This window comes from Petaurus breviceps, unplaced genomic scaffold (genome assembly GCF_028583685.1).
Source record: "Petaurus breviceps papuanus isolate PSGF00001 unplaced genomic scaffold, PetGlider_PUasm1.0 91133, whole genome shotgun sequence".
In the NCBI taxonomy this organism is placed as follows: domain Eukaryota; kingdom Metazoa; phylum Chordata; class Mammalia; order Diprotodontia; family Petauridae; genus Petaurus; species Petaurus breviceps.
In genome coordinates this window covers 7,797,685-7,822,481 of record NW_027187419.1, presented here as the reverse complement: position 1 = coordinate 7,822,481, position 24,797 = coordinate 7,797,685, and the positions used below count along the sequence as shown (strand labels likewise).

Sequence of the window (24,797 nt, the reverse complement as noted above, 5' to 3'; positions counted from 1 at the left end):
GCCCTTGAAGTCCATCCAACTTGTATGCCTTGGTTGTATTCTACTGGCACAGCCTTTGAGAACTCAAGGTGGCCTCCACAACATGACAGGACATTGACCTAGGACTTTTGTGGAGGAAACATGTTCTCATCTAGATGCTAAGTTCCCCAGAAGGCACTGACTGGTCTTTAGGAGCTCTCTGGCCCTTTGCCTGGTATTGGGTTGAATTAAGGTGATCTAATAATATTGCCAAAACATATATTAGCATATCTTATGTTTCAGTGAGAGGGATTTAGGATACTTGAGCTATGACACTTCAAACCATATATGGAAAGTTTTCTATGGGTGAGGTTCGTTAAGTACTGAAATGGGTCTGAAATTTTCCCTTTCCCTCCTGTCCCAAAAGGGTCTGTAGTTCTTCAGGCAGCCAAGGAGAGGCTGGAGATGACTCTGTGGGCCTCAGCCAGCTATTCTGTAATGTAACTGAATGAGGCACTTTGTTTTCTGTCGTGGAATGTCCTCATTGTTTTGCTGGGGGTTGGGGGTGATGCTTCTGAGACAATGCAAATTGGCAATAGTCATCTAATCTGTGTTTGTTTTTTCAGAAAGAGTTGCTGAAATGCAAACAAGAAGTCAGAAATTTGCAGGGAATAAAGGTAAAAAAAAAATACAAATTAACTCTTTTATTTGATTCCCTAAGAGAGAATGTTGTTTTCTGGAGAAGGGAGTATGGAAATCTGAGCTTCTGTTAGGCACTGACTCAATCTGTAGGATGGAGTGTCACTGTTCAGTTGAGGCTTCTTTCCTTGAATGCTTTTGGTGCCCTTGGCTGCAGCCGTATGTAAACCATGTCCTTCCAGCCCTAAGGAAGAAAGGCTTTTATGCTGTTGTCTTTTCTCCTTTATTTTTCATCCATAGGCCAGAGAATAATTCTGGGTCATTGAAGACGAAGGGCATCTCACATCAGCAGGCCTATTACCCAGCACTGTCAAGAGTTATTGTCAAATGTAAAAAATATATCATACACTTTCTTTGTGTACCCCAAATCCTCCTATTCCCCCTCCCCTGAAAACAAACACTGCATTTGTTTGTGCAGAGTACAAGCTACATTGTGTTTCTATGATCTGTAGGATGGAGAAAATAAAAGGTAGGCCAATATCCTGAGATCGGACAGATACTGCCCAATGTCTTTGACCAGAAGTGGAGTGTAAGAGCCCCTGAGGCCATCCTGATAGATGATTTAAAAGGCTCTTTTTTTTGCCCTGTGTATTTGTAAAACAAGAAAAAAATGACTGTCTCTTCCATATAGAATGCCTCTTTTCCTACCTATCTATATCTCAGTCTTTCAAGACATAATTTGGGTCCTACTTTTTAAAAATTTTCAGTTTCAACTTCTCTCTCTTCCCTTCATTCCCTCCCCCAGGTTCTACCTTTTCTGTGACAACTTCTCTGATAACTTCAGTCCACTGTGACTGCTTCATTTTCTAACTCATTTTATTTATTTTTGTCTGTATCACAAAATCAATATGCTCTTATATATTGTCTCATTTTACCTGAGAAGTTTTTTCTGCCTAGCAAAGTGAATAGATCGCTTGGTTTGGAGTTAGCAAGACCTGGGTTCTTATCCTACCACTAACACATACCAGCTGTGTAGCTATGTAGGTCACACAGTCCACAAGGGCCGTCAACAACTTGACTCCAAGTCATAGTCAAGTTATGGGCCTGCCTCAGAGTAGGTTGTTTCCACACTAGAAATCCCTATATTAATGAAATCTGATCTGGTCCCCACACTGTCAATCAGTAAGCATTTATGTACCAGGCACTGTGCAGGATGTTGGAGAGAACAAAACAAAAATAAAACTGCTCTCAAGGAGCCTCCATTCTATTATAGAACATGAACATATATGAGTATAAATAAAATAAATAAAAAAGTATTGTTTGGGGAGGAGCACTGGCAGCTGGGGGTGGGGGTGGGGGTGGGAAGGGAAACAGGAAAAGATCCACATGGGAGGTAGTACTTGAGCTGGATTTTGAAGGAAACAAGGGATTTCAAGAGGTAGGGATATAGAGAGAATACATTCTGGTCACATCCAAAGGCACAGAGAATGGAGATCATGGGATCATAAATATAGAGCTAGAAAGAAAGAGGGAAGGAAGGAAGGAAGGAAGGAAGGAAGGAAGGAAGGAAGGAAGGAAGGAAGGGAGGGAGGGAGGGAGGAAGGAAAGAAAGAAAGAGAGAGAGAAAGAAAGAAAGAAAGGAAGGAAGGAAGAAAGAAAGAGAGAGAGAAAGAAAAAAAGAAAGAAAGAAAGAAGAAAGGACTTATTAAGCATTTACTATGTACCAAGTACTATGCTAAGTACTTTACAAGTGTTATCTCATTTGATCTCATAACAACCCTGGCTATATTATAGGTGCTATAATTATTCCCATTTTACAGTTGAGGAAACCGAGGCAAGCAGAAGCAAAATGACTTGCCCAGGGTCACACAGCTAGTAATTATCTTAGGCTGGTTTTGAACTCAATTTTTCCTGACTCCAAGACCAGCACATTATATTCATTCTGACACTTAGTTGCCTCTAAGGGACCTTATAAAGGTCAGTTAGTTCAAGCCCACCATTTTATAGATGAAGAAATTGAGTCCCAGAGAGGTTAGGTGACTTATCCAGAGTTATACAGCTTGTACGGCAGAGTTTGAACCGAAATCCATCAGCCTAGAGCATAGGTTCACAAAGTGATTGACACCACCGTCTAGGGGTAGTAGTAGCCTCAACTGCAAATGAGGGACATTGAATAAAAATAAGGGGGTAGTAAGGGGTGGCCAGGTGGCTCAGTGAGTAAGAGCACTCGCTCCAGTGTCGGGATGACCTGGGGATCAAATCTGGGCTCAGATACTTAGCACCATACCCAGAAATAACTGGCCGTGTAACCTTGAGCAAGTTACTTAACCCTGATTGCTTAAAAAAAAAAATAAGGGGGTAGTAGAAGCATAAGGAAAGAAGAGAAGAAAATTTTGAAAAACCTTTTGTACATGTTTCATCTGTTGTGTAACAGAGTTGAAGTCATAGTGATTACATTATTTTCCAATAAACACACAAGATGCAACTTATAACTGATCAGTGCTGAAGTCCACTGCCAGGTTTTAACAAGCAAGTAGCACATTGTCGAGAAGTCCAGTGTGCATCTGCAGGAATATGTGTATGTAATGACTTGTTTACAATATGATATTATACAGTTACATGATGCAATATTGCATCATTAAAATTTCAATGCAGGAAACCCCCCCACAAATTTACAATAAATTATTAAATTTAAGATGTGTCATTTTTATTTTTAAAATAGGGTTAAAGAAAGTAGATTTTCAGGGGGTGCTGAGCAATTTTTTTAAAGGGGGCAGTAGGCCAAATAAGTTTGGGAACCTCTGGTTTAGAGTTTCATGTGTAAGGAGTGGCAAGAAGGCCGATTTAACTGAACTTCAGAGTATGTATGGATGGGAAAAGGAATTAAGGCAACCAGACAGGTGGGAAGCAGGATGTGAAAGTTTTTAAAATCTAAGCAGAGGAGTTTATATTTGACCTGAAAGACATGGGAGTTTATTGATTAGGGGAGTGGCAACATCAGACCTGTACTTTATGAAAATCTCTTAGGCAGCTATGTGGAAGATGGACTGGAGTAGGAAGAGACTTGGGGCTGGAAGCCCAGCTAGGAAGCTAGGGGTTGCAATTTTCCAGGCAGGAGATGATGAGGTCCTGAACCAGTGTGGTGGCCATGTGATCAGAAAGGGATGCATTTGAGAGATGCTGTAGAGGTAGAAACATGTCATCAGGCTTAGTAATTAGATATGTAGAGTGAGGGAAAATGAAAAATCAAGGATGATACCAAGGTTGCAGACCTGGGTACCTGGAAGGATGGTGGTGCCCTCAACACATAGGGAAGTTTATGGGGGAGATGTAGTTTGGGGAAAGATGAGTTCTGATTTAGACCTGTTGAGTTTGAGACATCTCTAGACCATCTGGTTTGAAATGTCCAGTACAGAAGAAGATATAAACTTCCCAGAGCACAGGTGGGAAACTAGGACTGAATATAAAGATCTAGGAGTCACCTATGTAGAGATGATCATTCAGCCCATGGGATCAGATAAGATCACCAAGTGAGAGAGAATAGAGGTCCCAAGACAGAACCTTGGAGTGCATCTGCAGTTATGGAAGAGTTATGAATGATGACCCATCAAAGAAGACTGGGAAGGAATTGTCAGACAGGTAGGAGGAATGCTGAGAGAGCAGTCATTACAAACAAACAAACCAAAAATAGAGAGGAAGGGAGGATGGTTAACAGTGGCAAAGGCTGCAGCAAAGTTGACAAGGATAAGGATTGAGAAAAGGTCAACAGGCTTAGTAATTAGATCACTGGTCACTTTAGAGAGGGCAGTTTCAGGTGAGTGATGAGGTTGGAAAACCAAATGACAAAGATTGAGAAGTGAATGAGAGGATAAGAAGTGGAATCAGTGAGTGTAGATAGCTTTTTCTAGGAGTTTGACTATGCAAAGGAAGAGACATCTAAGGCAGTTACTTGATGGGATGATGGGGTATCTCCTGAAGGTTTTCTAAGGAGTGGGGAGACTTGAGTATGTTTGTAGGCAGCAGGGAAGGATTTCACAGATAGGAAGAGATTTAAGGTTAGAAAGAGAAGGGATGATTGTGGAAGCAATTTGCTAGAGAAAATGGAAGAAGATGTAATCAATTTACTTCATAAATAAAAGGTACTTGCCATTGGCCATGGTAAGAAGAGCCACCTCTTCATTAGAGACTGGAGGAAAAAAAACAGTGGATGATGTCAAGGGATTTTGAAATGTAGCAAGGATGGGGCGGGGCAGGGGGGAGGCGGTAAGGCATAGGGACAGATTTCTTGCTCCCTAATAAATTTACCTTCCTAAATATGTTAGAAGGTTATGCTGGGCAGAGACTATAACAACCACAATGCCAAATAGAATAGCAGTGCACAAAGTAGACATTTACCAATAATCTAATAATGGAGCACAACCACATTAAGATATACTTTCTCCCAGGATGCTTTGCAGCAGAGATTGACTCAACAGGACACATCCGTTCTTCAGCTTAAACAAGAACTTTTGAGAGCAAATATGGACAAGGATGAGCTACACAACCAGAATGTGAGTTATATGAAAGATCTCTGGACTGAAGCTGGGACAGGTGATCTTGTTGAACACAGTATGTGTTCACCTCCAGACTATCAATACCAGTGTGTGTTCTTATATTACACTGGGTTTATCTCTGTTCCTAGATATATCCCCGGCCATACTGAGCAGAGAGATTTTTGGGCCCCTTAGCAACTTTGGAGACCCTGAAACACAAGGCTGAAAGTATCTGCAGTCAGAATGTGTCTCTGATGAGACATAGAAAGGGCCTCTACTTTTTCCCCTGAGCAACATGATATGCTGTTTAACATAATCAGATGTCTGTGTCATCCCGGGTTGGGTTGGCAAGCATTCCAGTGAACCTTTTTCTTGTCCTTCTTACAGGTAGATCTTCAGAGGAAACTGGATGAAAGGAGCCGTCTCTTAGGAGAATACAAAGTAAGAATGGAACTAGGATGGCGAATAATTCCCATCCATCCTTTGTAAATGAGCTGTGCTTTCCCGTTGCTGCTGCAGTGAGAAAGAGCTGGTCATCCTTTCCCCTCGTGCGTTGTGTCTTTTGTTCACACCTGCTTGATTCTCACTCCTCCCACAAAAGCCCTCCAAGTCTCGAATGACTAGATACAGGGTGAGGGAAATGAAAAATCAAGGGCGACACTAAGATTGCAAACCTGGGTAACTAGCAGGATGGCGGTTCCCTACAGGACGCAGTGTGGTACAGTAGGAGTGCTTTGCTCAGAATCGGAAGGTCTGGATTCCAGTCTCATTTATGCTGCTAACTAACTGTCTCATGTTGGACCTGAATAACCTCGTGAACTTCAGTTTCCTCATTGAAAATGAAGATAACATTTCCCCTGTTCAGTTCATGAAATTGATAGTAGGATCAAACAAGATAATAGATGTAAAAGTATTCTGTAAAAGTGCTTTCACCTTATACAATGAGGCATAGTATAAGAGCATTGGATCAAAGTCAAAGGCTCTGAGTTCTCCTTCCAGCTCTGTTGATAATTAATTGTAAGAGCACTTAGGGTAGACTCAGTTTCTATATCTATCAAGTAAAGGGCTTGAACCGGATTGCCTCTTTCAGGTCTAACTTTTTGGAGACTCTGAAATGTAACGCATTACCATTCGTTTTCCTTAATGTCATTTTTGCACCTATTTGACTAGAGAGATTAATATGTGGAGTTAGGCATTTATAAGTAATGCTTCTTGTATTCTCTTTTATTGCTCTGAAGTAATCTTAGGAAATAACTGTCCCCTTACAGTTGATGAAAATTATCTTCTTATTGAATTATAGAATATTTTTCTATTTTAAGTCTATAATGGAAGGATTTTTAAAAAGCCATTCATCTGGGACTGTGGAAGATCCTGAGTGTTTTATCCCTAGAGTGAAGAAGTTGGCTTGGCCTGTTCACTTTATTGAGTTCAGATCTTGCTTGTTATCACTATTGTGTAAATAAGTAAGAGGTAGTTGCCTCTCAGACCAGAAACAAAAACTTAGTGAGTTCCAACAGTAAGAACTAGATTTGAAACAAGAAGGGACAGTAGTCAGATGCTGGCTATTAGAAGGTGATGAAAGAATGCCCTGATTGACTCCAAAGATAGGGATAGTTGCCACTGGGTACCAGAGAAACAAAGGCAAGATGCTAGCGTAGTTCCGTAAAGAAGCTGGCCCTACCTCGAGGGCACCACCAGAATGAACATCTGGGGCCTAGTCCCTGCTCTAGTACCAATGCACAATAACAATTTCATTTTTCTCTGTCTTGATCCAAGTTAGTATAGTGTTTTTATTTCCAACTACCATGTTTCATGAAGAACATTGAAAAGTTAAGGTACGTCCTGAGGAGGTAAAGTACCATGCAAAGGAAGAGTATAAGAGGAGAAGACTTGGGAAAGGGCATGACCTCTGCCTTTATCTACTTGAAGAATTATGTTGAAGACAGACTTGAGTTATTCTGCTTGGCTCTAAATGGCAAGTGCAAAGACAACTACCTTCAGATTCCAGCATAACACAGTGGAAAAGAACCACAGGGTTTAGAATTTGAGGCTTTAGGTTCTAGTCCAGCTTTGCTACTTATTACTTGCTGGACATGTCATTTAACTTCACTGGGCCTCAGTTTCTTTACTTATAAAATGAGGGGATTAGGTTAGATGAGCTTTTAGGTCTCTTTCACTTTTAAATCTATAATCCTATGAAATACAGAAAACACTTAAAATGCAAAAATTTTAGATGAAACACAGTTCTTTTACCAAGAACTTCTAGTTTAGCAGGGGCAGATGGGTGACTTGGTGTATAGAGTGCCAGTCCTGGAGAGAGGAAGACCTGAGTTGAAATCCAAACTCAGACACTTACTAGCTGTATGACCTGGGCAACTCACTCGACCCCTATTTGCCTAAAGAAAATAGCCCCTGCTGGATCACTGCTTTGTTGTGGCGGAGGGGCTTGCATAGCTCAATAAAACTATGAGCTATCCTGTTGAGGGTGACCCAGGATGGACAAGTCACAATAAAGAATTCTGACAAGGAATTGGCAAACCACTCCAGTATCTTTGCCAAGAAAACCCCATGGAAAAAGTAGTCCATGGGGTCACAAAGAGTTCTACATGACTGAACAACAAGACTTCAATACAGATAGCTATACTATACTGTTACATGATAAATTCATTGTTACAAAACCAAATGCTAAGTATGGTCTGGAAAGAAAGACTTAATAGCCAGAAACAGGACCAGGAGTGAGGTGGGGATCAGGAAAGGCTCCCTTGAAAAATTAGCCTTTGATTGGACTTTAAAAGTGTAGTGAGAGTGCAGTACATTTTCCTGGGGCAGAAATAACCAACTTGGTTGGAGCACGGAGTGTGTGCTGGGAAGATAAGGATGCTGCAGAGCAGAAGTTAAGACCAATGGTTAGAAGCTAAAAGGAGGCGGGTTTTTGGCTTAGCTTGACTTCATAAAGAATAGTTTGTGTCAGACTAACCTCATTTCCTTTTATAATAGGGTTACTACTGGGGCTGTAGAGAGAGCTTATCCAAAGTATTTGCCACAGTCAAATGGACAGAAAACAAAATTGTGAGACAGTGGTTGGATTCCATACTGGTTGATGACAGGACCAAAAAGATTGGCCATTAATGGACCAATGTTAATTTAAAGGGCTGTTTCTAGCAGATCATCCCAGGGATTTGTTCTTGGCTCTGTACTAATTTTACATTTTAAATCAACAATCTGGATAAAGACATAGATGGTGTGATTATCAAATGTGCAGATAATACAAATCTGGGAGGAATAGCTAACCCATTGGATGACAGTCAGGATCAAAAAGTTCTCAGCAGACTTGAACTTTGGGCTGAATCTAATAAGATGACATTTAAATTGAAAGCTGTACAGTTGGATTAAAAAAATCAACTTCACAAGGATGAGATAGGGGAGGCACCACTCCACAGCAGTCCATCTGAAAAAGATCTGGGAAGTTTTGTAAATTACAAGCTCACCGTGAATTAGCAATGTAATATGACAGCCCCGACAAGTAACAGAATCTTAAGCTGCCTCAAGGAAAACCTGACTTCCAGGATGCAAGAGGTAACAGTCCCACACTACTCTCCCCTGGTCAGACCACAGTGGGTATTACATTCATTTTTGGATATTATGTTTTAAGAGAGATATTGGTAATTAGTTGGAGAGTGATCAGGATGGAGAAGGGCCTTGAGACCATGCCAGTGGAGAGTGAGATTGAAGGAAGGATCATCTAGTCCAGTCTGTTCATTGTACAGAGGAGGAAGCTGAGACCTGGAGATGTCAAGCCAAGATTACACAGCTGTAAGTAGGAGATCTGGGACTGGAACCTAAGCCCTCTGACAACAGATCCATCACTAACTCCACTGTCACACTGTTATCTGTCTTCTGGAGCCAAGGGGAATGACTAATCTCTCTCTTCCATGACAGCTTTTCAAATATTTGAAGACAAAGGTCATGTCTCCTCTAAACCTCCTCTCCTCTAGGCTTTTCCTTCCATCAGTCTTCATGTCACATGGCTTCCATCCTGGTCACTCTTCAGCTTGCCATTGTCTTTCCTAAGATACAGTGCTTGGAACTGAACACAGTACTCAGGACAGAGCCTGACCAGGAGAGAGTACAATGAGGCCATTTGTATGGTGTAAAGTGGACTCACATTCAGGTAGACGTGTCCTCTGAGGTTCCTTCCAATGCTGAGCATCTGTGAAAAAGAAACTTCTAATAATTAGAGCTGACCCCAAATATCATAGACTGGCCCAAGGGGTTAATTGAATGCTGCTCAACACTAGTGGATTTCAAGGGGCCACTTGATAATCAGCTGTTGGTGATTTTGTATAGGGGGATTTATGTTTCATAATGGATTGGACTACTTGTAATAGGTAGGACTTGATAACTTCTAAGGCCATTTCTAACTTTGTGTGATTAGATGAGTTAGTGAATATGTCTCAACAAATGACCTGAGAGAAACAGGTCAAAGGTGAGGATAGGACTTACAGAGACCAGAGCCGTAGAGGCCTCCATAAGGTAGAAAGATATGACTACAAGGTTAGTATAACATAGCCTGAAACCCTAAGGAGAAATCTTTGAAGACTTTCTATGCTAGTGCCATTCTCACCCTGGGGACCCATACCTAGCAAGGGTGAAAGGGCATTTAGAGGTCATCTAGCTAAAACTCTTCATTTTAAGATTTGTAGTTAGTAGAAACAGGAACTAATAGAGGCTAAGATCCCACCCTTAATCCAGCATTAGTGCCAGTCCAAATATACCTTGAACTAGTAGCCAGAATAACCTGTTCTAGTATCCAACTAGATAGATTTGAGATGAGGAAGAGGAAATTGGGCTTGGAGCCAGAAAAATACTGCTAGTCAGGCCAACCTAGGTGTAAAATAAGCAATCTGTCCATTGTAATATAATCTTTTTCTATGATTTTGTAATTTATTTTTTTCTTTACTTACCTATTAAAGATCCTTTCAGAAAATTCCAAGCTTATCTGAACAGATCTAAGGGAAAAGGAGATTTATTCATATTTAGTCAGAGATAAATAGAAAGAACATAGTGCCCCTACAGGTCAGAAATGGGGGTAGCAGAAGCTGTTCTGGTTTCCTGGTAAGAGCTGGGTCTGATAAAGAGATGAAAATTCAAGACTGAAAGAGCCACAGGACAGCAGAAATTACTTATTTCTTCCTACTTAGGCTTTTCTTCACATCATTTTCCCCCCAGGAGACTTATTTGCAGAGCACTTTCATGTCTGATTCATCTTGTCCTCCTGAAACAGGACCCACAAGAGACTTTTCTTTAGCAGGTGATCTTTTCCTTGGATGGCAGGAGCATGGGGAGAGAATGAGTTGTCTGTTTTACCTCCATCATGCAGTATTTTTGAAAGCTCTTCATCCTTTTCTATTGCAGAAAGAGCTGGGGCAGAAGGATCGTCTCATACAGCAGCACCAAGGCAAACTGGAGGAAGCACTCAGGAAACTTTCTGAGGCTAACTACCAACAGGTGGGGATGCAGCCAACATTTAATACTTTTACTCCTCTGTTGACCTGAATTAGCCCTTTTCTAATGTGCTTTCTTGGCCTTGTAGTTTGACCTAGAACGGGAACTGGAGCATAAGGATGTCCTCTTGGCACACTGTATGAAGAGAGATGCTGAGGAGGTAATGTGAGTGCGTCAGACCTGGGGTCTTTGTTCCACATGTTCTAATAGAAGGAGAAAGACCCAAATTCTGCTCTGTGGCTGCACAAAGATCCATAGGTCATTTTTTTTTCTCTTACTAAGATGCCATCCAGCTGATGTTGGAAAAGAAGCCTACCTTTTTTTTTTCCCCTTAGATGTTTGGGCACTGCTGCAATTGGGGCAGAACTAGGATGAGAACTTTTTTTTGACCTGCATTCTTCCCCATAACAAGCATCTCTTCTGTTTTCATTTCCTTTTCTTACTCCAGCAGGTAACCAACTACAACAGTCACAACGCTCAAAGCAATGGGTTTTTCCTCCCAGTGTCTGGGATAGGAGCTTCGTCAGTTACGCACAGAGGGGTAGGTAATTAGATTTTATTTTAGCTTTTTGGAGGGCAATTGGGGTTAAGTGACTTGCCCAAGGTCACACGGCTAGGTTTTTGTGTGTGTGTGTGTGTGTGTGTGTGTGTGTGTGTGTGTGTTAAGTGTTTGAGGCTGGATCCAAACCCAGGTCCTCCTGACTCCAGGGCCGGTACTCTGTTCACTGAGCCTCCTAGCCGCCCCGAGGTAATTAGATTTTTGAGCAGAGTTCTCTCATACTAACACACATTAGAAGAGTGCTCAGTCCTGGGCTTCGGCCAAAATTGTGCCTCTTCAGTGTCCCAGATTCCCTCCTCTTAGAACTGTTCTGGAGACACAAGAAATTAATGATCAGAAACTAAGAGCAAGAAAGTACTTAAGTAGAAGAGATTCCTCTGCAAACTCCCTTCTTCCCTTCCTCCCTGGTAGACAGACATAGGCAAAGAATGAGGACAGCAGTAAAAAGTGTGTCCCTGAGGCTTCTTGAGCCGACCAGATTATTGCAATGGCAATGCTTGCCTTTGTTGATGGAAATCTGTTTCACCCATAGGCCAATGATCTGCAACTTGTCCGAGATGCTCTGAGGAGCCTTCGTAACAGCTTCAGTGGCCATGACCCTCAGCACCACACCATCGACAGCCTGGAGCAAGGCATCTCCAGCCTCATGGAGCGCCTGCACGTCATGGAGATGCAGAAGAAACAGGACAAACGGGTAACCCTGTCCCTGCAGCAGGTCTTTTAGGGAAGAGGGAGAAGGCAGTAAGGAGGCATGTTTCTGTGAATTTTAATTAAGATAAGAGCAGGGGATACAATGTAAGGCTGACTCGGTTGACTTGTCCAGGATTGAAGTTCTTTGTTCAGCTTTCTTTCCTGTTGTGCCTGTTTTGTTTTGTTTTTTTTCCATGAAGAATGACTGTTTAGACCTGGAGTCAATGGCACCATTCCTTTTGGTTACAATGTGGGTCTTTTAGAGGCTTAGCCTTCTTGACCCCAAAGAATTATTCTCATCACAGATAGCTTGCGTAATTCACTGAAAACATGCTTAGCAGTTAATTTTTTCGGTTCTTTAGGCAGAGATGTGGTGGCTGGTAAGAGGGCAAGGTGTGGTTATTTTAAGTACATTTTTATTATATGAATTTCCTTATGAGTCTCCCATATATTAGTTAGAAATTGGACTGTACTGATATTGGTTCTCTTGCTTTGGATCCTCAGGTTAGGGGCAAATCACCAAGAGGTAGTGAATACCGGGAGTCCTGGCCCCCTAATTCAAGTGAGTACTCCCCCAGTCCTAATTTTTCATTTTCCAATAACCCCTAGCAGAGACTCCTGGCAAATTAAACCAAATTTAAGCTTTTGTGCTAATCACTTGTGTACAGAACCTATCATTTTTGTCAGTTTGGAGTTTCTAGATACCCAGGTTCCACATTATTTACTTGTGGTACTTTGCTCTCATTAAAAGGGTAGAACTTAATCATATCTAGAACTTAAGGAAAAATCCAAGACTAGTAAGCTTATCCAAGAAGGAAATGACTCATAAAGATTTAAAATGCTTTTTTGAAATATGCAAACTCCCAATTTATAAAGAAATCAAAACCTCAGACATGCAAATTATCCTGAACTGAGCAGCATAGGTATAACTCTGCTTAGAAGCAAGGTGTTTAGTTCTATGAGACAGTTCTTTATCCTCTGGGTTAGTTTTGGCCAGGGAAGATCATTTAAAGCTACAAAATGCTTGCACCATCTAGTGGCAAGGATTGTGAAATACTTGTTTCTCCTGTCAGTGGCAGTAAACCGCTTTGTCCTTGACCATTTATTGCCATTTTTCCCTTTGTTCTTTTAGAGATTTCTGAAAGCATACGCTGATTATAATGTGATGTTTTCCATTTCATTTTCTGTTTTGCTTCCTGGTTTTCACACTTGGTCACCCTTAGTACTCTGTCTAGTTCCCCCTAGACCAGAAGTTCTTAACCCTTAGAAGTCCATGGATAGATTTCAGGGGGTCAGTAAATTTTAGTTGGGGAAAAAAAATTACATCTTTATTTTTCACTAAACTCTAACTTAAATTTAGCATTTCTTTCAATATTGTAATATTAGACTGCTTCATACTACCAAAGGAGTCCAGGACACCAAAAAAGTCAAGCATTTATTTAACCTCAATAGCAATAAAAATATAGAATGTTACCATCTAAAATGCTAAACTTGATGCATATAAAATTTATACTAACAAATCCAGTAATAATTAAGTCATCAAAAGTCAAAATGCAAGGTTTTCGAAAGAATTAGAAGTTTAAATAAAGAAATAAATTTTCTACAAAACAAATAGAAAACATTCATAATGAAATATGCCAAACAGACCTACAAGCCTATTAGTATTTCCCCAGATCTTTGACCCCAAGCATTCCATTTATTCTCCTAAAGAGTAATTATCTTCATAAAACTTCAGTCTGATTTCTGGTCACAGTGGTATACAGTGTTTTGTAAATAGACATGGAAATTTTAAGGCCTAAATTGATTTTGGTTTTTTTTTATTTCTAAATGTTTCAGCCTTCCTTGGACTGATCATTTCACTTGTTTTATCTTTAGTGCTTTCCCCAGTTTAGTGAAGATTTGATGATGTAGATTGAAGTAAGCCTTTGTCACCTTTAGAAGATTAAACAGAAGGGTAGATGATGAGGGTGAGGGGAATGAGAGTGAGATGGAGCAAGATATCTGTATCTTGTTATATACATATATAATGTGTATGTACATGCACATATATATATACATTTGTACATAGAAAGGTACAGATATGCATATGTAATATAAAATTTAGAATATATGCAACTTCCTAAATCCTGTAAACTGAGTTCTCTACTAAAACTACAAATGGTCTTTTAGTCACAATAGGAAAGAGTTGCTGATAGTACTTTCATGCTTATAATTAATATTTCTCAAAGGAGTATCACGCAGGCAATTTTATCAATTAACTTTTTTGAGTGTCAATTGCCAGTTAATTTAAGGTGATAACTATGCAGAAAGGGAATGGCACATTCCCAAAGTGTAATAGACCAGCTTCAGGAGGCAGTAGTTTCTTCTTCTCTGTACTTCAAGCCAAAGATGTATTGTTAGGTGTGTTTGGGGTATGGATTAGACCCCTTTCACTCTGAAATTCTGTGATTCTTTGATCTCCATATAAAATATCCTTGCCTGCCCTATTTCTCCATCTGACCTACTTTCTTCTCAAAACAATTACCCCATTTGTTCAGGATTAAATGTCCAGAGTAACTTAAGAGGAAAGTGTTCTGTAAGAACTTCAGAATTGTCAGCTCTAACAAAAATTTCTGTCACAATTTTGGGTTCCTGGAATAACAGTTTTTCAGTGGTCTTAGAGTAGCCTTTCTATGAAAGGTATGGCTAGATATAGCTAGCTACCATTCACAATCTTTGGACAAATACAAGGGAGAAAGGTGAGACTGACAGGGAGCTCTAATACATATGCTTCAGAATGCCTACGGCTTGGGAGGGTAGGCCCTGTCTTTCAGATGGGAACTCCTTCTTGTCTTTTGAGGACCAGGCTTCCCAGAAGTCTTTGTTGCTCCAATGAGTATCTTCTTCTGAATGACACAAGGATAACAGAATCGTGTTTTACTGCCCACCTCCTGTTGTATACCTATGCTTTTGTTTGAAACTTGACTGTTTGTTTCTTATCAAAAACTTTGACCCCTGGCAGCACTGCTCTGAATGGATTTGGGGCTCTTGGGGGCAGAGTCCATGTTTGAGGCATCTTTCTTCCTCATGGCCCCACTACTGAGTTCCTGTGTATCACTCCCTATGCATATGGTGTGTTGATAGGTGCAAGGGAGCTACACCACGCCACGACCTGGCAGATGCTGGACATGTGGATGACAAAGGTGGGGTCAGCACGAGGGTAAAGGGTAAAGCTTGTGTCCTAACCACATGATTATCTCCCTTTTTGCAGAGTTGCCTCATTCACAGAGTTCTCCAACCATCAACAGCAATGCTTGCACTAAAGTGCTTTATTTTACTGACCGTTCACTTACTCCCTTCATGGTCAACATACCAAAGAGGTGAGATATTGAAGGTACTGCATCCTTATAAGAAAGGAAAGGATAACAGAACCAGATATTTCCATAAGAGTCATCTTGACCCATCTGGTAACGTGAGAATTACCAGAGAACCATGGGTCACAGTTGGCTTGAGTGGGTTGAGACCAGGAGCCTGGTAGGGTCTGATAGACTACCACAAGTGACAAAAGGAGGTGGAATGACTGTTGTCTAACCCCAGCTTTATTAATTGTGCTCAAATATACAGAGTTGATGGACAATTTTAAATGATTTTCTATTTGATTTTTTTGTTGTTGCTATTCCAGAAAATCCTCATTGAGTAATGATAATGTTAGAATTGACCAAATGATTATGGAGACAACTGAGAGGCAACAGGGTATTGTGGGAAGAGTGTTAGGTTGGTGAGTTCTAGTCCTAGCTTTCCCAGCTCTAGCTGGGTGGCCCTGGGCAGGGAAGTTATTCTCACTGGAACTTGATTTCTCCATATATAAAATGAGGAGTCTGTATTGGATGGCTGCTAAGAGTCCTTCCAGGTGTATGATTCTATCAGACCACTCTCTGCAGGATTGACCTGAGCTGGGGATGAAGTTGGTGACTAGAGAGTGTTGAAACATTTTGTAAGGGTTTGGCAACAAGGAGAGTAACTGACAGAGAACTAACCTTCCCTGCTTCTCTCCTCTGACACTGCCATCATCAGGTTCAGGTCCTCATCACCTCATGCCTGGACTATTTAATTTAACCAACATGCTGGTTGGTCTCCCTGCCCAGAGTCTCTCCCTACTCCAACCCATCCTATGCTCAGCTATCAAAGTGATCTTAAAACACAGGTCTGATCTTTTTGACCTGCCTCCACCCCATTGCCATTCAACAAGATTCCACTGGCTCCCTATCACCTTCAGGATCCAATATAAAATTCTCTGCTTGGTGTTCAGAGCCCTTCATAGCCTGACCCCTTCCTGCTTTTTGAGCCTTCTCATGCCTTATTCCACCTCCCACCCCCTCATCACCACCACCACTAAAATACAGCAACACTGATCTTCCTGTTCTCTGGGCATTTTTACTAGTTGTCCCCCTTGCTTGGAATTCTCTCCTTCCTCATCTTCTCCTACTGGCCTCCTTCAAGTCCCAGAGAAAATCCCTCCTTCTATGAAAGGTCTTTCATCAGCTGATCTCCCCTAATGCCAGTGCCTTCCTTCTGTTGATTATCTCCAGTCTATCCTGTCTGTAGCTTGTCTGTACATAGTGGTTTGCCTATTGTTTCCTCCATTAGGCTGTGAGTTCCTTGAGAGCAGGGACTGGGTTTGTTTGTTTGTTTAGTTTGGTTTGGTTTTGCCTTTATTTGTATCTCCGGGGTGTAGCACATTGCCTTGTGCATAGTAGATGCTAAATAAATGCATTTTGACTGACTGACTGACTGTTTGCCAGGTGAAAGTTCATACATGTAATATCTATAACAGGGTCCACAGAAACCACAGGACATGCTTCCTGGGGTCCATTTTATCACCAGTAGCCTCAAATAGGTGCTTCTCTTGTACTTGTGACCCTGCCAACCCTGATAGCTCCATAAACGTGCTCCAAGATTGGAAAAGCAAGTTCTAATGGGATTAATGGAGCTCCAGTGCTAAAGTGCAGACTACAGACTGGAACAGCAGGGGATGTGCTTAGTTGTCTTTGCCATTGTTCTGGTAGCTGCTACTAGTCAACCTTGAGCATTTAGTTCCAAACCTTCCACATCCCAGTTAATTTATTCCTCTTTAGGCAGGTGGTTTTATGGAAAAACACTCTTCCACTGGTGCAGATCATAACTTGTCCCTAACTTAGTAGATAAGTCTTTGAAGCACACAGAGCTTAAGTGACGTGCCAAGTGTCAGGGTTGGGACTGAACTCAAGATGTCCTGATTAATAAGCCCAGCAGTCCATCCATTATGCCACACTGTCTCTACAGAGTAAATGCAGATTGTTAGAAAACAAAACAAAACCAAAAGCCTTATACCATCTACCAAGAAAAGCTCTAGAATTTGTTTTTCTCCATAAAGTTCTTTCTGAGCTCTGCTAGCAACAAATCTTCCTTGAGATAGGAGGATAGAGAGGTTGCTTGTACAGGGTGCTTGCTACCAGCCCAGGGAATTAGGATTCTGTTGGCAGAGAAGGCCATTTTGTGCTTGTTTCCTGAGGTCTCTTACTGAGTTAAATTCTAGAGACCCTGAGTATCATTCCCAGAGAAAAAACACTGGACATTCATTTGACTGCCAATGAGGCAAAGAGGCCCTTTTGCAATTCTGAGCTCATATCATGTGTAGTATAGATCTCATTCTTCTCACTCAACTAGTTTCCCAATATCTACTGTTTTCTAATTGTCTGGGTTATTAGGGTCAGTGAGCCATGCTACTCTTGCCTGTAGTGGCCTTGGCAGGAGCTTTTGTTTAAAGTTGACATCCTCCCTTTCCACTCCATTGAGTAACAAATTATTTTAGTATTCTCTTTAACTCCTGTGTTGCAGATTGGGGGAGGTGACTCTGAAAGATTTTAAAGCAGCTATTGACCGGGAAGGGAATCACCGATACCACTTCAAAGCCCTGGATCCTGAGTTTGGCACTGTCAAAGAGGAGGTACAGAAGCTTCTATATAATGTCATCCCTAATCAAGAGATGAGGCCTTCCTTCCAGCCCCTTTTGGTCTTCAGAGCTAGTACTTGAGTTCACTGAAGTTTCAATTTGGCCAAAGCTCAGATTCTGATCAAAGAAATTGCTCAGAGCCTACTTGGACCATGATTTGGTATCCCCAGAGCCAGAAGGTAATGGGATAGGTCAAGGAATTACTACTAGCTTTCTCTAATGCAGGAACTTAGTAATTAGCTTAGCTAAACCTGTGTATCAGGCTCCTATATATGTGACCAGCTAAGCCAAAATAAAAGCCATATATCATCTTTCATTTTTCAAAATAAGCAAACAGACTTGGTCTTGAGCCTGAACCTCATGCTTTGGGAGTAAGGAGTATCTTATATGAATGGTGTAGTATTTCTCAAATAGTGTGCTTAAGGGAGATGAGAAAGAATAGTTCTTCCTTCTAGGTCCTTCAGTAGTGCCACAGTTTATCATTCCTCTTAGAACAGCACTCTCTTCAACCTGCAAAGATGAAACTACAGTCCTTTTGCTTTTCTGAAAGCAAATTCTAGGTCGTGGGTGCATTGCAAGAATCCTCACCAGGGTTTCAGGCTGAACAAAAAAAAATCAAAAACCATAGTTTCCAAAGGCAAAGATTTTCCACCACTGTGGTTCTGAATTTGCTTTTTTCCCCTCTCTCTCTCTCTCTCTCTTTTTTTTTTTTTTTGCTTTTTGGAGGGGGAGGGCAGGGCAATTGGGGTTAAGTGCTTGCACTAAAGTGTTTTATTTTACTTATATTTCCAAGGTCATAGTTAGTAAGTGTTACGTGTCTGAAGCCAGATTTGAACTCGGGTCCTCCGGACTCCAGGGTTGGTGCTCTATTGACTTGGCCACCTAGCTGCCCCTCCTTTCTTCTCTTAACAGAGTTTGTGATGAAACAAAAAAGGCTAGTTCCAAAAAACTTGTTAAGATTGGCCTTCTTTCCTTATTCTATCACATAACCAGACCTTTAATCTTCACTTCCCTGTTTTACTTTATGCTTTTATGGCTACACTTTCTGAACAGTACTTTATTAATCCTTATAGTTTCCTGTGAGAGAGGAAATGGCAGGAATTATTCTGTCAGTAAGATGAAAAACTAAGTGAAACTGAAAAGCTGTGTGTTGCAATTCAAGAATGTAGAGGACTAAATAGAACAGTCTGGTCCCATGAAAATGAACTGGTATATAAGGCTTCCTCAAGCTTAATTGAAAAGTATTTCTGCATAGAGGAAGGTTGAAACATTGTACCAGAATCTACCTTTGATGGCTATATCTTCCAGATTCAAGATGGCACACCTGAGACCTTTAACTTTTAGAGTTTGTAGTAAAAACCATCATTAGATTTTACAGTCAAAACCGTCAAGTCTTATTTGCCTGGCTCTTGGTATAATTTTGTCTTCATGTTTCTCCACTAAGATCTTTTTTAAAAAATGTGACTTTTAAGGTAGCACTAAAGCATACTTGAACAATTTGAACTGTGTACATACTATATGAAACCTATGTCCTCAATAGGGTTCTTATGTTTCTGTGTGGAATTTCCTGTCTTGTAGTGTCCTATGAATAAAAACTTAATTCTACACATTGCCTTAAAAAAAAAGAGCAGTGTTTTTTTAAATCCAAAGCTATACAGCAAGTCAGTGTGAGAAGGAATATGGAACTTGAGTGCTATGCAACTTTAAATTCATAGTTTTCTTCTACATCCTCTCTCGTATTGACAAATTCATCTTGGCAGGACCCCCAGCCTTTCTCATTTCTCACTTCAATTTTCTAGGTCTTTCATGATGATGATGTTATTCCTGGATGGGAAGGGAAAATTGTGGCCTGGGTTGAAGAAGATCATGGAGAGAACTGACACGGACTCCCAGACTGGGGGCTTATGGAACCTGGTAACTCTCTGGCTACTTCACTCAGGAATGAGGCCTTAACCCAAAACACAATGAGAGGTTTCTAGTCATGCTGCCAAAAGAGAAGCCTTTCCAAGTGAGATGACCAGAGGCCAGTCCCATGTGTATGACCTGGCCTGCCTGGTTCTCAACATTCCATGTCTAGATGTGGACCATGGGTTAATTTGGAGTGGTGACTCCCAGGTATTGGGAATGCATTGTTTTGTTTTATCCTGATGACAACAACAAACCGAAGGCCTTAACTTATGCAGATGGATGATCCCTTCCAGTGAGGGGCATGGCTGCTACTGTTCTAAATCTGGGAATCCGATGCTTCACTCCTGCATGTCACAGTATTATTTTAATTGGCCTCTATGGTTATAGCAATTATAGTCCCAGAATTTGCACTCAAGGGCCAGGCAATCTACCAGTTTTTCTGCTTCCCTGCAACTTTTGTGAACCAAGAGTACACCTGAGGTGGTACCAAAGAAGAAGGTTCCTCCTTCAAAAATTCATTTGGACTGGATACAGATGATACTTCTTCATCAGACAGTGAGAGAGCTGCCCCTCCTCTGCTGTATGGTGTCTCAAATCAGTATCAAGAACTTGGACCAACTTCTCAGAATTGGTTCTACAGCTTGCCCTTCAAACTGCTTCCTGGGCTATTTTGTTTTATATGTTGCTAGTTTCCTTGGGGGACTGTTTAATTTAGAAACTGTTTACTTCTTACAGCTGATGAACTTTGCATTCGAAAGGAATAAGGGGTAAAAGTCTCCTTAAACATTTAGGCGGGTATGGAAAGGTGCTGCTACCTATATCTTCTTGACTTTCTTTTTCCTATGATTTTCCTTGACTTACTCAGCCATCAGTCTCTTTGTTCCAGCATTCAGGGGACAGTCTTGCTGGCCCAGTATTTCTCTATGGAACTGGTGGAGTTAGTATGCCCCAAGGTATTGTCTTAGCCCAGGGTCAGACATTACTTTAATGTTGTATTGTTTATCACTGGCTGATACTTAGGGTGTGGTGAAAACCATGTGACTTGTTCTGAATGGCAGGGAGAACCACTCAGATCCCTTCTGCTGTGTTGGACTTGAGTAGTACAGGAAAAGGTTTTTCTCTTGGGGGAAGAGAGTCCAGGGGACCTGGGGGAACGAATTCCCAGATACCGCATGGGAAGCTGAGTTTTCTCCCCCACTAGCCAAGTGCCACCTACAACCAACCAGTCATGCTTACCAAAAGCAGGCTGACCACAACTGCCAATGTACACTGCCAAACCAGAAGAGTCCAACAGATCAGCTCTGGGTTCTTGACCCATCTGTCTCCAGTTCATCTCTCATGTTCCATTCCCAAATCATTTCAGAAGACTGTCCTTTGCAGCTCTGAGATCACATCTTGTTGTTTTTATATATAGATACGCCCTTTTTAAAATGGTTCATGTTTGAAGAATTCTTTTGTACCCATTTGCTGTTCATTGAGAACCATGTCTATTTTTATAATATGAATGTGAGCACCCTCTGTATTATCTTGTGTTCTATAAGGTATTTGTTTTCTAGAGAACCCAGATAGCTAGCTTTTATACAGGCTCTTCTTATCACCCTTGTGGTTAAAAAAAAAGTATACAACAAAAACCAAGCTTTATTTTATTATGAGTGTACCAGTGACAACTAATTTCCAGTTCATTCCACACTACCTGTCATTTTTAGCATTGGAGGTAGTTTTATGTAGGCTATTTGATTACTCCTTCAGCAAGTGGAATTGAGAAAATACTTATGCCCTTCATTGTACGTGTACCTCTGGTTTTCTCACAATTGGAGAATATGTTTTCTCATCAGAAGTGACTGTCAAGCAAATAGTAATTGAGAAAGTCAATGAAGAACAAGAGAAATTTCACTGCTGAAAGCAAGGAGAAGAAAATAGTGTATTCTCCATCTTTTCCAGGAAATCTAGGGGAAAAAAAGGTTTATCACCAATTTCTCTGTTGCATGAATTTTAATATTTTGCTGTGACAGCATGGTTATCAGGCCAAAATTCTTTGTATATTTCACTTGTGACCTGTTTTGAATGTCTCGCAATTAAAAGTTTTAACTTTGTTTTACTTCAATCAGTAGTCATATTGTTTAGGTAGGATGTCTTCGTTTTCAGAGAAAGATGACTAAATCCATGTCAAGGTTCTCCACCTTCTCTAGCCTCGATTCCTCTCCTGTTTTAGAAAGGAATCCACATGGCATTGAGCCCAAGTGAAAAGATGAAGTTTCTTGGAGGGGAATAAAAATTAAACAAGTTCACTTTTATTTGATTGATTCTGTGCAGCACGGGTAGTCACCATACATCACAACTCTGATTATCATTCAGTAACATAGGTGCAAAAAATGATGCTGAAAGGGATAGTAGCACTCAGGGAGGAGTCAATGACTGCTTCTGTTTTTTAACAGTCTTGTTACAGAGCATTGTGAAGATACTCAAGGACTCCTCTCAAATGACATCTTGTTCAAGGTATTGTGATGAACCATTGGGATATACCTAGGGGAAGTCTATGCTGTTGTTGCCTCAGTTAAGCTCGAAAAAGAAAACAATATTCCTAGAACACCGATAGGTGAGATCAGACTCTCAGTAGAAGAAATATTACTTGAAATTTAAACACTTTTAAAAAATTCAACGCCTTCTGGATAAAGACTAATCTAAGGAGGAGTTCAAGCCCTTAAAAAGTCATAATCTTGAAACCAAAGGCTACCCTTTCCTTGTTTTGTTCCCTAAATTAGCTGGAATTGGAACACTCTATAGTTAATGCATAAACAGCTTGGGTTCAGTATTTTTTTACTTGACAGCCCTGCATTTTATTTTCCAACTCTTTAGATCTCTCCTCTCAGGATGGATTATAGCAGGGAAAATTACCTCCATGTATCTATAAAATCCAGGAGAAATCTAATCACTCACAAAAAGCACTTAAGTTGATTAATTTTTTTCATTTTCCACCCCAAAATGTTCATTATTTTTGCACAGTCATCCTACCTTATTGTCAGTTTGTCTAATATAGGTGTCGCATGCTTAAGACACACCTACATAAAGTTATATTTTCTTAGAAATATGGATATTTGCAACTATTGGTTTCAAAAGAATTATTGCACATACTTCCTATTTTCTAGCACTCTCAGCAAGACTTTCCCTATGTTAATTCCAGAGGCGTCTAATTTGTCTGTTAGTGAATTAATAACTGGTCTTACCTGCCTGTATGTACTAGAGATTTATGTGCTCATTGGAAAAAGAAACAAGCTATAAAATAAAATGGAATTTGCAAACTAAACCCATTAACTCTGCCACTAGTTTGTCAAGTGAAATTAATAAAAATTTAAATTTCATCAACGTTAATTTCTTCACTCTGTCATCTGTTTGCTCTTTACTTGAAGAGGGAGAAAGAAGTTCCAAGGACATTTTATTGAAACTGATGTCTCTTTTCCACTAGATTTTTTAAAAATCTGCAGATTTCAGTTTTATTATCATCATTTAGGACTCAGATGCTCAGTATATCCCTTGATATTCATAAATAAATAGGAACTTCAAATAATCTGGAAGTCAAAATTGTCTTATAGAACAGAATCTCAAAGTGTGCAAAATATATTATAAGAAAAATTCAAAAGCTGCTAGTTGAGATATACCACAAAAATGCCATATTGTCCCCTAAAATGGTAAGCACGTATATCTACATGTTCAGTTTTAATGAATTGCTTTTTTTTTTAAGCAAATCAGTTTGGTCAAGTTTGACAGTTGGTATAATAATTTTTTAATCCACTTGTATTTTCTATAATGCTTTATTTGATTAATAAGTGAGCCCTTATAACTATGGTATAAACCCCCAAAGGGAAAAATATGTCCTATTTTAAATATACATTAACATTTATTTAAAGGATTAGCCTAATTGATTTTCCTGATATTGGCAAAGTTATAAATGTATAAGTAGAATTTCAAAAGTTTGCTAAGGACCATTTTTACTTTTAGAGTGATGAACTTTTAGCAAACCTGTTGCCACTCAGGATTAATATGACAGTTGTGGTTTAAATTCTTACCAAAGGACAATGGAGAGCTGTATGGTGGTTATAAATAGGCTGCAGAATCTTTCCAACAATGATTTCACACAGGAATTGACATACAGAAGATATCCAGGAGGAGCTGTATGATCAATAAAGGATGTGGGCCCTTCATGTGCTTGAGAGTAAGGTATAACAGGTGGACAACTCAAGGGATGCACCGGTATCCATGTAAAGGTAAAAGATCCTAGAGGAAGACCTCTAATATGTGGGGTAGGAGACCTCTAGACAGATCTTTAATATTTGTCAAGGATTTAAGAAAGTATATGAACCACAATATGACAGCAAATATAGACTGGTCTCGATGAGCATTGTTGGAGAAAGTACATCAATGAGATCATAAAAACATTGAAGTGTACTTTTGTAGTGTGTCCTTAGCTCTTCTAAAACAAAAGAACCACAGAGCTTCCACTACATAGTAATAGGGTGTTAGTTATAAATGTAAATTCCCCGCATGAATGCACCACTAATTAACATTTAATAACCTTGCTCCTTTCAGCTGGAGTACTTTAGAACTCTTTTTAGCTAAGGTAACAACCCTTACCTTAGAATCCACAAAAGCTTCTCTGACTCCCTCAGGGCATCAGGTTTGAGATTATTTGTCACCTTCTGGAGATGGGAGAAGGTTTAGCTTGCCTACAGAAAAATACTCTCATTTTCTGTAAGCTATACTAGGTGACCCTAGGGTGAGTGGTTTCAGCCCAATATTTTTTTTTTTTAACCTCCTGTTGTCCTTGGGGAATCTAATACGAATGAATGACTAGGGACAAAGGTATGAATTCAGTCTATGCACAGGAACCACCATCCACTGTCTTAGTATCCTCCTCTTATGTAATGAAGTCTCCCATTCTTCCTAGGATGGGTAATGCCTATTTTACATCTAAAGGTTTTCTCTATTCTTTAATATTCTTTAATAATAATCTTCTATCTTTTAGCTTCCTTAGACCTTC

At 40.2% G+C, this 24,797-nt stretch overlaps 1 protein-coding gene across 4 annotated transcripts in view; it reads left to right on the top strand.

The window, feature by feature from the left end:
• DIXDC1 (DIX domain containing 1) overlaps positions 1 to 23,131 on the top strand; it is a 65,717-nt gene extending 42,586 nt beyond the window's left edge. For 2 of the 4 annotated variants that reach the window (XM_069080422.1, XM_069080420.1), the window contains 11 exons: positions 585 to 635; positions 5,043 to 5,147; positions 5,517 to 5,570; positions 10,545 to 10,637; positions 10,723 to 10,794; positions 11,083 to 11,175; positions 11,726 to 11,887; positions 12,388 to 12,445; positions 15,134 to 15,242; positions 17,740 to 17,848; positions 19,654 to 23,131. In XM_069080422.1, coding sequence (XP_068936523.1) covers positions 585 to 635; positions 5,043 to 5,147; positions 5,517 to 5,570; positions 10,545 to 10,637; positions 10,723 to 10,794; positions 11,083 to 11,175; positions 11,726 to 11,887; positions 12,388 to 12,445; positions 15,134 to 15,242; positions 17,740 to 17,848; positions 19,654 to 19,734 — 987 coding nt within the window. In that variant the 3' untranslated portion in view covers positions 19,735 to 23,131. The remainder of the gene's footprint in view (positions 1 to 584; positions 636 to 5,042; positions 5,148 to 5,516; positions 5,571 to 10,544; positions 10,638 to 10,722; positions 10,795 to 11,082; positions 11,176 to 11,725; positions 11,888 to 12,387; positions 12,446 to 15,133; positions 15,243 to 17,739; positions 17,849 to 19,653) is intronic. The other 2 variants (XM_069080421.1, XM_069080423.1) reach the window with 1 other exon arrangement.
• The last annotated feature ends 1,666 nt before the right edge of the window (positions 23,132 to 24,797 follow it).